This window comes from Trichophyton rubrum, assembly GCF_000151425.1.
Source record: "Trichophyton rubrum CBS 118892 genomic scaffold supercont2.4, whole genome shotgun sequence".
Taxonomy (NCBI): Eukaryota; Fungi; Ascomycota; class Eurotiomycetes; order Onygenales; family Arthrodermataceae; genus Trichophyton; species Trichophyton rubrum.
Window position 1 is genome coordinate 1,928,929 of NW_003456425.1, and position 9,973 is coordinate 1,938,901.

At 50.5% G+C, this 9,973-nt stretch overlaps 4 protein-coding genes across 12 annotated transcripts in view; 1 reads left to right on the forward strand and 3 right to left on the reverse strand.

The window, feature by feature from the left end:
- Positions 1-163: 163 nt before the first annotated feature.
- Positions 164-2,024, reverse strand: TERG_04620 (uncharacterized protein; the record flags this gene model as incomplete). The annotated part of the gene is made up of 3 exons (XM_047748290.1): positions 164-767; positions 826-1,841; positions 1,911-2,024. 2 exons carry the CDS (start codon positions 2,022-2,024, stop codon positions 1,050-1,052), a joined length of 906 nt encoding a protein of 301 aa, XP_047604268.1. The 3' UTR covers positions 164-767; positions 826-1,049.
- Positions 2,000-3,840, forward strand: TERG_04621 (protein transporter SEC13). 7 transcript variants are annotated; one of them, XM_003235517.2, is made up of 6 exons: positions 2,463-2,590; positions 2,660-2,698; positions 2,762-2,877; positions 2,928-2,958; positions 3,018-3,424; positions 3,494-3,840. In XM_003235517.2, exons 1-6 carry the CDS (start codon positions 2,588-2,590, stop codon positions 3,816-3,818), a joined length of 921 nt encoding a protein of 306 aa, XP_003235565.1. In that variant the 5' UTR covers positions 2,463-2,587; the 3' UTR covers positions 3,819-3,840. The 7 variants fall into 7 exon arrangements, with proteins under 7 accessions (XP_047606349.1, XP_047606348.1, XP_003235565.1 ...); XM_047749829.1 differs by having other exon boundaries at positions 2,463-2,698; XM_047749830.1 differs by having other exon boundaries at positions 3,018-3,840.
- A 326-nt stretch (positions 3,841-4,166) lies between these two features.
- TERG_04622 (uncharacterized protein) lies at positions 4,167-7,804 on the reverse strand. Of its 3 annotated transcripts, XM_047748292.1 has the most exons (3): positions 5,165-7,804; positions 4,913-5,109; positions 4,167-4,841 (listed from the first exon to the last, which is right to left on the reverse strand). In XM_047748292.1, exons 1-3 carry the CDS (start codon positions 6,933-6,935, stop codon positions 4,602-4,604), a joined length of 2,208 nt encoding a protein of 735 aa, XP_047604270.1. In that variant the 5' UTR covers positions 6,936-7,804; the 3' UTR covers positions 4,167-4,601. The 3 variants fall into 3 exon arrangements, with proteins under 3 accessions (XP_047604270.1, XP_047606351.1, XP_047606352.1); XM_047749834.1 differs by having other exon boundaries at positions 4,167-5,109; XM_047749835.1 differs by having other exon boundaries at positions 4,913-7,804.
- A 1,084-nt stretch (positions 7,805-8,888) lies between these two features.
- TERG_12164 (uncharacterized protein) overlaps positions 8,889-9,973 on the reverse strand; it is a gene marked incomplete at both ends in the record, with an annotated part of 4,554 nt that continues 3,469 nt past the window's right edge. Inside the window, one exon of the mRNA XM_003235520.2 lies at positions 8,889-9,939. Coding sequence (XP_003235568.2) covers positions 8,889-9,939 — 1,051 coding nt within the window. The remainder of the gene's footprint in view (positions 9,940-9,973) is intronic.

Genomic DNA, 9,973 nt, shown 5'->3' on the forward strand with positions numbered 1-9,973 from the left:
AGCGGTGGGTATTTGATGGGAGCGACGGGAGAGCGACGGGGCAGAGCAGCGGTGGGCAGAGAGTATTAGCAGAGAGCGCCAGGGAGAGCGAGCTGTATGAGCAGTGCCAGGGAGCGGCAGGGGAGTTGCTGCTGGGTTGCTGTAAAGACTTGCAGGAGTGCCGAGTTGGTAACTCCATAATAGGTAGTTTATATAACTAGGTAATAATAATGGAAACTCCCCAGCAGCCGGAGCTTAGTTGCCTCCCACATGATGATTCCTGCTCCAGCTGCTGCAGTCATCTACACTATACCCACCGGTGATGTAACTAATGGAGCAGCGGAAGTTCCAGGCCTCAGCAAGGAAATACTGGGTAGAAGTGAGAAACAAGTGAATTTCGCTCATCTGGCTAAGGGGGGTATTCAATATAAAAAATGCTAAGATAAAAGGTCTATGGAGGACATCACTTCCTCCCGCTTTCCCTCTGCTTCTCATCACACTCCTCTGACTATCCCCAAAGCAGAACGCACAAGCCAGAGCCTAGCCAAGGAGGTCAATGTCCAAATCAGTGCGGAAGAAACAATCAGGCGGATTGGGTGTTCTGTGATCAACAAGCTGGGATTTCCAAAGTAACTTTTGATAAATGGAATTACGGTCTTTGTCTGCGTGCAGCTGATGACTGTCCTCATCTGGGGCTTCTGATGGGGCACGCATATCAAGAAAATAAGGGCGGTGGTGTTGTGGAAGTCCTAAGGAATTCTCTGGCAGTCAAGCTCCAGGAGAAGAGTCTATTTTCCAAGTGTTAGAAAATAGCAGAAAAGAGCGAGACAGGAGTGTGAAACTTACTGGTTCCATTGTGCTTTGCTGAGTCTAGATCTACGGGAAGGCTTCCGGATATCTTGCTCTGTTCCGGGTACAAGGGTCCGCCGGGGTGTAAAGGCTGTTGCACCTGAAAGGTCCATTAGTATGGGCGCAAAACGATCGTAGAAAGTCGGGACAACGTTTCAATTCCAGTACCAGCAGTTATAACGAACGTGGCGTGGGTTGGTTCGGGTCGTATAGGAAAGAAACTATGAGTGAGTACTGACTTTGCGGAACTCGTCACCATCGACGACAATTTCGCGGTCACGGAGTTGTCTCATCAAAGCAAGGAAGTTGCTCTGTTTGAACTTCTGGCTTTGATCATGGCTCACACGGTCAAGTAGCTCTCCCGCGGTCTTGGATAGTTCATCAGACTCGTTCATTCCTTCTTCAAGCTGGGCGGGTATATTGTCGGAACCAATTCTAATAGTCTCAAGTGGTGCTGCCTCTGATACATCTGGTTTTAGTTCTAAATTCTCCTGCTGCCGTGCAGATTCCTGTAACTCAATTTCTGCGCGGGCCTCCGCAAATGCCGCTTCAAAGGCAGAATCGTCGAAGATTTCGGCTGGCTTCGGCTGGCTTTGCAAGCTTTCAGTAGCGGCCGGAGTATAATTATCTGGTCGAGCAAATCCGGGATTGCCTAACATGCCCATTCCAGGTCGGTAACCCATACTCCCATGGAAGATGGATGACTGTGGGGTTTGCTGTACCCCATGCGCGGGCTCATGGTGACGGCCAGCCAAGCTAGCTTGAAATGTAGGCGTATCAGCTTTGATCTGATGTAGTGGTTGCTGTAACTGCGTTCCGGCAATATGTAGGTTTTGGAAATCAGTAGCCCAGCTGGAAACGTCGGCAGCCGGCTGGGGCGCGAACTGGGGAGGCGGAGGAAGGAAGGTGTTTATATTATTGGGCTGATCTAGCAACGGGGCTGAGTGACCAGCTTCGAAAACATTGAACGCTGCATCTAGTTGTCCCTGGGACGATGTATTTGAGCGAAATCCCTGTAGGTAAAAGCCCGGGGGGTTAGCACAACTGCTGAACCTAGTCTTGTGATAAGAAGTTCACTTTACCTGCGCAGGAGGCTGTCGCGTAGAGGCCCTATCCTGCTGAAGGGTCCGGTCTACAGAAGCATGTTTCTGGAAGTTCTGTAGAGCATTTGAAGGACCGCAGAGTGCGTCTGCCATAGTTGTTTCTTATATAGCTTGCTGCAACGCTTGATCAGTCGGCCTGTGAGAAGGAAGAGGAGAAAAACGACAGGTCCTTTGCAGCAAGAAAGAGGGGGCTCTGCTTTATAAAGATGCAGAGCTAGAGGTATCTTGGATTACAAAAGTGAAGGAGGGCAAAGAAGTAAAAGAAGAAGTGGAATAAGTAAAGGGAAGAAGTGAAGTTGACATTCGTCTTTATCGCCGAAAGAGGAAGAGAGAGCAGACGACGGCCCGTGACCCTTGGTTGAGCCGAGGCTTATCCCTAAAGAGGAAAGGCGTCGGTAAAAGTATAAAGCATTTCTCCGCCTCTGATTAGATAAGATCTTTTGTGGCTGATGAATTAAGCACGTGATTCAGCCTCTCTTTACTGTGGCTTGACTTCTTTTTGATGCCAGTCAACCACTTTGAGTGTTCAACTTCGACCTTGGACACAGAGACCACATCTCACAGTCCATCATCCTCCCCGCCCCTTCAGTTGATCTGATCTGCTGTGGCGCCAATTGGTCAGGCGATACCAGGAGTGGCCGCTGCGGATAGACAAGATGGTATGTATTTTATCCTCCGTTTTGCTTCCCCTTTTCGAGGGTGTCCCCGCTAACTGGCTGATGCAACAGGCGCAAGTGATAACCAACTCGGGTCATGATGACATGATTGTACGCTCATTTTCTACCTCTTACGTCTGATTAAATACAGAATACTAAATTGACCGTGGATAGCATGACGCCGGACTCGACTACTTTGGGCGGAAGCTCGCAACATGCTCCTCAGACAAGACAGTCAAGATCTTTGAAATCGAGGGAGAATCACACAAGCTTCTCGAGACACTTAAGGGGTTAGTTGAAATTTCCGTATGCTACCTACTACCTACTAACGGTTTCCCAGTCATGAAGGAGCAGTCTGGTGTGTTGCTTGGGTACGTCGTTCTATCCATCTGATACACTGGGGGCGATTGCTAAACAGCGTCCACAACAGGCACATCCGAAATACGGCACAATACTAGCATCTTCATCCTACGATGGGAAAGTCCTCATATGGCGTGAACAAAGTGTTGGCAGCGGCGCTAATTCCTCAACCTCCTGGAGCCGGGTGTTCGACTTCTCCCTCCACACGGCTTCCGTAAATATGGTATGCTGGGCACCCCATGAGCTCGGTTGCCTTCTCGCCTGCGCCTCCTCCGATGGACAGGTTAGCGTTCTTGAGTTCCGCGATAATAGTTGGACACATCAGATTTTCCATGCCCATGGGCTCGGAGTCAACTCCATCAGCTGGGCTCCCGCCGCGGCTGCCGGCTCAATCATAAGCGCCAACGCTGCTGCTGGCCAATCGAGAAGATTCGTTACTTGTGGAAGTGACAATCTTATATTCATATGGGATTACAAGTATGCGTGCACACTTGCTTTCGTGTTGACATGTTTAATCGGTAGTGCTAACTTGCTACCCCCATCCAGCCCCGAGACCAAAACGTATTCCGCTTCGCAAACCCTCCAAGGCCATACCGACTGGGTCCGTGACGTAGCTTGGTCTCCCAGTATCTTATCTCGGTCCTACATTGCCTCCGCATCCCAAGACAAGACCGTACGAATCTGGACTTCAGACCCATCTAACTCTCAGGAATGGACGAGTGAGAAACTGGAATTCGATACCGTTGTCTGGCGCGTCAGCTGGAGTCTAAGCGGCAACATCCTTGCTGTCAGCGGCGGTGATAACAAGGTCAGTTTGTGGAAGGAGGATCTGAAGGGGAAGTGGGAGAAAGTCAAGGATATCGAGGAGTGAACACGGCCCGGCATGTGAAAAAAAAAAAAAAAAATAATAATAATAATAAATAAATCAAAATCAAAGAGGGCGGTTCTGAATACAAGGTCATTTAATTCCCGACTGCTTTGATATATTTCGTGCTGTCTATCCGCTCGTCTGTCTGCTGTGTCTTCGGGAGTTTGAGTTTAAGACCGGTGGGAAAACATAAGTTCGGAGCGGCTGCTTCGTTCGTCCTTTTTATTTATATCCCTCTCTTTGATTTCTTATAGTATCATGAAAACAGTCACGGTAGATTCAATACCCAAAATCCTTCCTTACTCGACTCCAGCGGAAAAGAATCCCATGAGTCTATATACATATCCGGCACGCCCGCCATATATCGAGAGATCTAATCAACATAAACTCTCCCAACTTCACATTCAATCCCAACTTCAACTTAGGCCTCCTTTCCATCCATCATCAGGAGACAGAAGAAGGTAAGGTAACATCAATCAGGGTAGGAATGCCTACGTTAGGAGTGAAAAACAGCAAATAAAAAAGCATAACGCGTCAAAAAACCAGCATGGAAAGGGTAGTAGTTGAGTTGGGTAGGGATGGGAATGATAAAATAGCAGAGTAAAATTGTGGGCACGTAATTAAGAGCATGAAACAGAGGGCATGTTAACGTTAGCAAAAAAAAGAGTAGCATCAGATATCCAACCCGCCTCCCCAAACGGATAGATATCTATAAATAGAGAAAAAAGAAGTTCATCGTATGTAAAGGAGGTATGTTTGTAAGTGATGGGCAGGGGTAGAGGAGCGTCACATATCAATCGAGTCGTTAAATCGTAGCACGCCAGTTTCACGCATAACCCCGTTAACATTACCGGGCATGCGGAAGAGGGCATCATTTGTTCCCCCGAAGCCAGCGTGCGAAGTCGAGTTTGCGTTTACTGAACCAGCGTTTTGTTGTCGGCGTCTTTCGGCGCTTTCGTCAGATGTGTCTGCAACCAACACGAGGCCAAGCTCTTTTATTGACTCGGCCAGAGAGGGCATTACATTCTATTGGCATGGTATGTTAGGCCAAGCGTATGAATGTATGAGGTGAATAATAGGTGGGACAATAGACTTACGAGTAGACTTGATCGGCACATAAGGCCCATTAGATTGTTGCTTTGGGCGATACGGGCGGATTCCTTGATAGAGAGGGAGGCACGGCCACTGTATTGGATTGCTGGAGATGAAAATGATGGAGGCGAAGCCGGAGATTGAATTGAGCTGGTATTTGAGTCCCGGGGTTGACCGAGGTCGTTGCAGAGCAGGACGGGGTCTAAAGCGAGGTTAGCAAGGAGTGTGCTCTTCATCCACACCTAGGCATAGCTTACAGTTGGGTTGCTTCCAGTTCAAAGCAACACATATCCCGACGTTGTAACTGGTAAAGACAACAGATCTCATGAAATCTGGATTCGCCAGCCTGGATGCACGGGCATGATTAAACACATGTGTGAGAATGGCGTCTGCAAAGTTGTTGATGTTGAAGGTGAGGCGGAGATCAAGCTCCTTTTGCTCTGCTGGGGAAGGGTAGAGGATGCATAGGTTTACATGGATGGAGGTCGGTAAGTGGAGGAGGACTTCTTCAAGAGTCAAAAAGGACGTAGCTAGGAGACGGTGGGCGGTGGGGATGTCAGTGATTGACATTGCGGCGAGGGATGGTAGTAGTGAGCTAGTCGAGCTGTTGCCGGTAGAGTTTGACTCAGAAGAAGCAATTATAATGTTTGATGGAGGGGGATGTTCACGACCAATGGCCTTAAATTCTTCGATAGAGAGATGTGAGATGGGTATGCGAACACCATGGTGCATGATTGTGAATTCGGGGTATAGCACGGGTACCAGGTCTCTCGTCATCTGGACAAATATCTGTACATAGTCTCCAGACAAGCTGGAGCCGGTGACTTGGCCATTGTGCTCTGCATCGAAAGCACTGGTGGCTTTCCAGTAGGTAGCAAAATGAGTAATTTCCAATGGATCTCCGTAGTATGGTTTGATGACCTGGAAGTTGAAGCGGATTTCACCAATGGCTCTAAGCCGGGGGTCAAATACGGGAAGACAGCAGTGGCCAGAACTTCTGCCGTCGTTTTCGAAGACGTCAGGCAAAGCAACTGTTTTGGCAATAACCTTGGAACCAAAAGTTGGGAATATCTCAAAGTCGATTGCAAAGTTTTCCAGCTTATCAATGTGAAATGATATAAAGCGCGAGTCTTCTTGTAAAGGCAGCATGACATTACGAGGGATCAGGTCTGTCATCTTGGACGATATTGTTAGTCGTGCAGCAGCATAGCGGCCAGTCTGATAGAAGACAATGGGGTCCGCAGATGGCGGGTTGAAATGGATCTGCACGAATGTTTTGTTGTCCAAGAAGTTGTGGCCATAGTGACGAAGCGGGATGATGGGAGGTGGGAGGGATAGGTCCGGAATACCGTCGACCTCAAGGGCAGGAATTTGTTTTCTCTCGTCACTCAAGGGTGTGAGGGTGGCAGTCATAGCATCACGGTACTTGGGGCCATTATTGAGGACATCGAGGGGGGTCTGCCCTGCGATGGGACGGGATATACGCTGAGACCAGAGCAGCTTCATACATTCAAGATGACCCTCCCAGACAGCGTAGTACATGGCCGGCAGGCCCTTTTCATCCAGGGCATCTGCATCAACACCGCAGTCAAGTAGAGTACGCAGACATCCAACGCAGCCCTCTGCAGCCGCGTGAAATAGGGGGGTCCATTGGTATAGCTTATCACGCTGGTCGAGGTCTGCACCGTGGTCCTTAAGGAGTAGGAGAACTGCGGAGGAACGACATGAGCGAGCTACAAGATGCTGTGGGTATAGGCCCTCGGCATCTGGCAAGAACTTTGCGTCTCGCTCAAGCAGAATCTTTATTAGTGCAAGGGAGGCATGCTGACAGGCTAGGTTAAGTGGTATATGATCCGACTCTGAGGTTGGGTTGATTCGGGCATTGTGTGAGAGCAGCTGCTCAACGCAGGAGACCTGGTCCTTGATGATGCTGTGGATGAGAGGGGTGAAATTATCATGGTCCGTGTAGTCGATGGTAGATAGGCCCTTCTCAAGCAGAGAATGCACCATGCCAACTCGGCCGTGCATGCAGGCGTAATGCAGTGGAATTCTGCCGTAGACGTCCGCCTGTGAGATATCGACACCACGCTCGAGAGCAGCGTCAAAGACGAACTGGCGCCCTGAGATAACGGCTTCATGCAGACAGTTTCGTTCATTAATGTCGTCCTCGGCGTGGACGTCAACAAGGTTAGTTTCTAGCAAAAGGGTGAGCACTTCATCTGGATACTCATTAATCGCAGTCAGAAAGATGCGGGTGAGATGGTCAGCTGCATCTGGAGAGAGCTGAATCTTGCTGAGCCAATCGCGTAGAGGCTGAAGATTCCCCGTAGCAGCAGCAGAGTTAAGGATATGGAGGTCACTGTCGTCCTCCTCTGCTATGCTGGCTGGTCTGTCCGCCTGTCTGGGAGCGTTGAACTGGATATTTTCGCCTTCCGCCCATGCCTCAAGCTCTAGCCTGGCTGTGGTAGCGCGGTCAGAGAGGTCTCTGAGGACTTCTCGGTTGAAGCACGGCTGGACTTCAACCGCTCGCTGTAGATATAGCTCTTTTGTCCGTGACTATACCATTCTGTAAATACGTGACCACGCAGGATATGTACCAGAGCACAGAGACACCCACACACCTTTGATGTTTTATCCCACTATATATTCTGTTAGTATTGGTCTACAGTAGGAACAGTAGTTTGGAGTGTACCTCACCTTTTTCAGTATCTTGGATACGGCCGTCTCGTTAACCTCCACAAATTGCTATCACAACAGATCAGCAATCCAGCACTCCATCCTCCAGTTATCAGGAGACACTATATACACACCTGCAGCTTGTTCAAGTCACCATCAAACTGCTGGAACCCTTCTATCAATGCTACGAAGTTCGCGGGGGCCTTTGAATTCGACACCGTCCGGCGCGACTGAATCATCCGCTGCTTGTCAAGTAGCGTCTTGAGCCGCAGCGAGAACTCGGCCTCCTTCTGCAGGTAGAAGACATTGACCTTCTCTATCTCACGCTCCAGACGGAAGAAGAAGACCTCCTTGTTCGCGCGCAGGGCAGCCTGGGCATCGAGCACATCGCTGGACTGTTCTTGAGCAGCGCCTTGCGCCGGGATCGTAGGCGTCGCGCTGAGTTGTTTGATGAGCTGCCGGCGCCGGTCAGTAATCACAGCCTCCATCTACTACTGCGCTGTACATGCACTGGTGGGGATGCAGCGGGATGTTCGGTACCTTCTTGAGGGCCTTGTAGTTGAAGAAGCTGGCCGCGTACTCGGGCAGGTCGAGCTGGCGCCGCTGGATCTGCTTGCCGAACTTCATGGCCCGCCTCTGCTTCCTCGCTCGCGTCTGCCGCTGTGAGTCGCTTCGCTGCTCGAGTGTCGTCTCTTCTTGTCCCTTTTCTGCAGCCTCAGCTTCGATATCTCCAGAATCTCCAGTGTTCTTCGACGTCAAAAACGTCGCTTTTCTCGCGGGGCAAAAAACGGCGGCAGACGAAGCAGACGCAGCGCGGGCCAATTAAAGTAGCCGGTTTGGGCAGCTGGCGAGTTGATGACTTCACTAGCGAAAAAGGAGCACGCCGGAGTTAGCGCTATTAGCCCTAGGTACTCTTATTTCTACAACAGCTACTCCTACAACAATACACTATTCACTACGACGCTGCAGATACTAAGGCTGCAGATACTAGGGCTGCGGACACGGTGGACGAGATAGAAAGTGGTATTACTACATATCATCGGCAGGAAGAGACAGGAGAGACCAAGCGGGAAAAGAAAAAAGTAAGCACAATCTGTACAGCGTGCTTTTTCACCAAACACAAATATCAAAGCCAGGGGAATAAAAGCGACAAGAAGAGACGGAAATGGGAGCAGACAAAATAAAAGAGATACAAGGGAAGATGGTCCAAAAAAAAAAAAAAAAAATAAAATAAAATAAAAAAAGAAGAAGAAGAGGGTAGGAAGAAGAAAGGCGAAAGATTAACAAGAGAAGAACGGGGAGATATTAAAAGTTCTGCGCTATGCCGGCGTTGCCCTGCTGCGGATGGGGGAATACGCTGGGGCTTTCGATGCGGGTGTTGCGCCGGGCAGAGACGTCGCGGATGACGGGCTGCGGCCCAAGGCTGGTTTGGTCGTGGCCGTGACTGCTGCTGTGGCCGTGGGAGTAGCCAGCTCCCTGGCCATCCGGGTAGTAGGCGCTCTCTTCATAGTACTGTGCGCCTGCAGGGGCTCCCGGAGGCATCATGTCGTCGGACATGTCTGACTGGGCGCCTGTGGAGTACGCTGATGAGGCATTGGACAGGCCGCGATGGATGTTGCTCGCATTTTGATGCTGGATGGGGACCTGCTGCTGGTGTTGTAATGGTTGTTGTTGTTGCTGTTGCTGTTGGACTGGAGGCTGACCGATATGCAGGGCTTTGGGGATGCCGGCGGCTGCAGGTTCAACACGGCCTAGGCCTTGACGCTGTTCATCGTCGGCCATGTGGAAGGATTCTTCGACGGGGGATACCTCTCGGCCATACATGGCGCTGCTGTCAGCCCCGCCGCTCGAGGCCGTGTTGGTGGGTGCATGGCGTGAGTTGCTGGTCGTGCCCCAACCACGGTAACCTCCGCTTGCAGCTGCACCACCTGCTCCAGCGGCAGCAGCAGCAGAGGTGTCCTTCAAGGCAACGTCGGTATCGTACATGCCCACGGCCGGTAGGGTAGGGTCATTGTTCGGGTTGAAGCGGTATTCTTCAATTTCCTGCTTGCGCTCTTCCTCCGCCAATTTACGGGCCTTGCGCTTGCGATACCAAAACAGCAGTAAAATGATAATCAAAGCTACCGAGACGACAGGTACAACGACTGCAATTGCAATGGTTCCGCCGGCAGAAAGACCGCCGTTTCCATTGCCAGAGCCGGAGCCTGGAGGCAGGGTTGGTGCTGAACTAGAGGTAGAGGACGAGGAGGAAGAAGGTGCTGGGCGGGTGGGGTTGGGGTTGCTCGGCAAGGACGCCGTGGAGGTGATGATGATAGTTGTGCTCGACTGCTCCGGAGTAGTTGGACTTGGATTCTGGCTGGTAGGAGAAGGCGAGTCAGAGGTTGTTGGCG

Excerpts from the sequence above, each read along its gene's own strand:
- TERG_04621 (XM_047748291.1), top strand. The coding sequence starts at position 2,588 with ATGGTATGTATTTTATCCTCCGTTTTGCTTCCCCTTTTCGAGGGTGTC. Across the intron at positions 2,878-2,927 it reads CTTCTCGAGACACTTAAGGG|TCATGAAGGAGCAGTCTGGT; the intron begins GTTAGTTGAAAT and ends ACGGTTTCCCAG. Across the intron at positions 2,959-3,017 it reads CAGTCTGGTGTGTTGCTTGG|GCACATCCGAAATACGGCAC; the intron begins GTACGTCGTTCT and ends CGTCCACAACAG.
- TERG_04622 (XM_047748292.1), bottom strand. The coding sequence starts at position 6,935 with ATGCACGGCCGAGTTGGCATGGTGCATTCTCTGCTTGAGAAGGGCCTA. Across the intron at positions 5,110-5,164 it reads GAACTGGAAGCAACCCAACT|ACCCCGTCCTGCTCTGCAAC; the intron begins GTAAGCTATGCC and ends ACCTCGCTTTAG. Across the intron at positions 4,842-4,912 it reads TGTGCCGATCAAGTCTACTC|AATGTAATGCCCTCTCTGGC; the intron begins GTAAGTCTATTG and ends CCATGCCAATAG.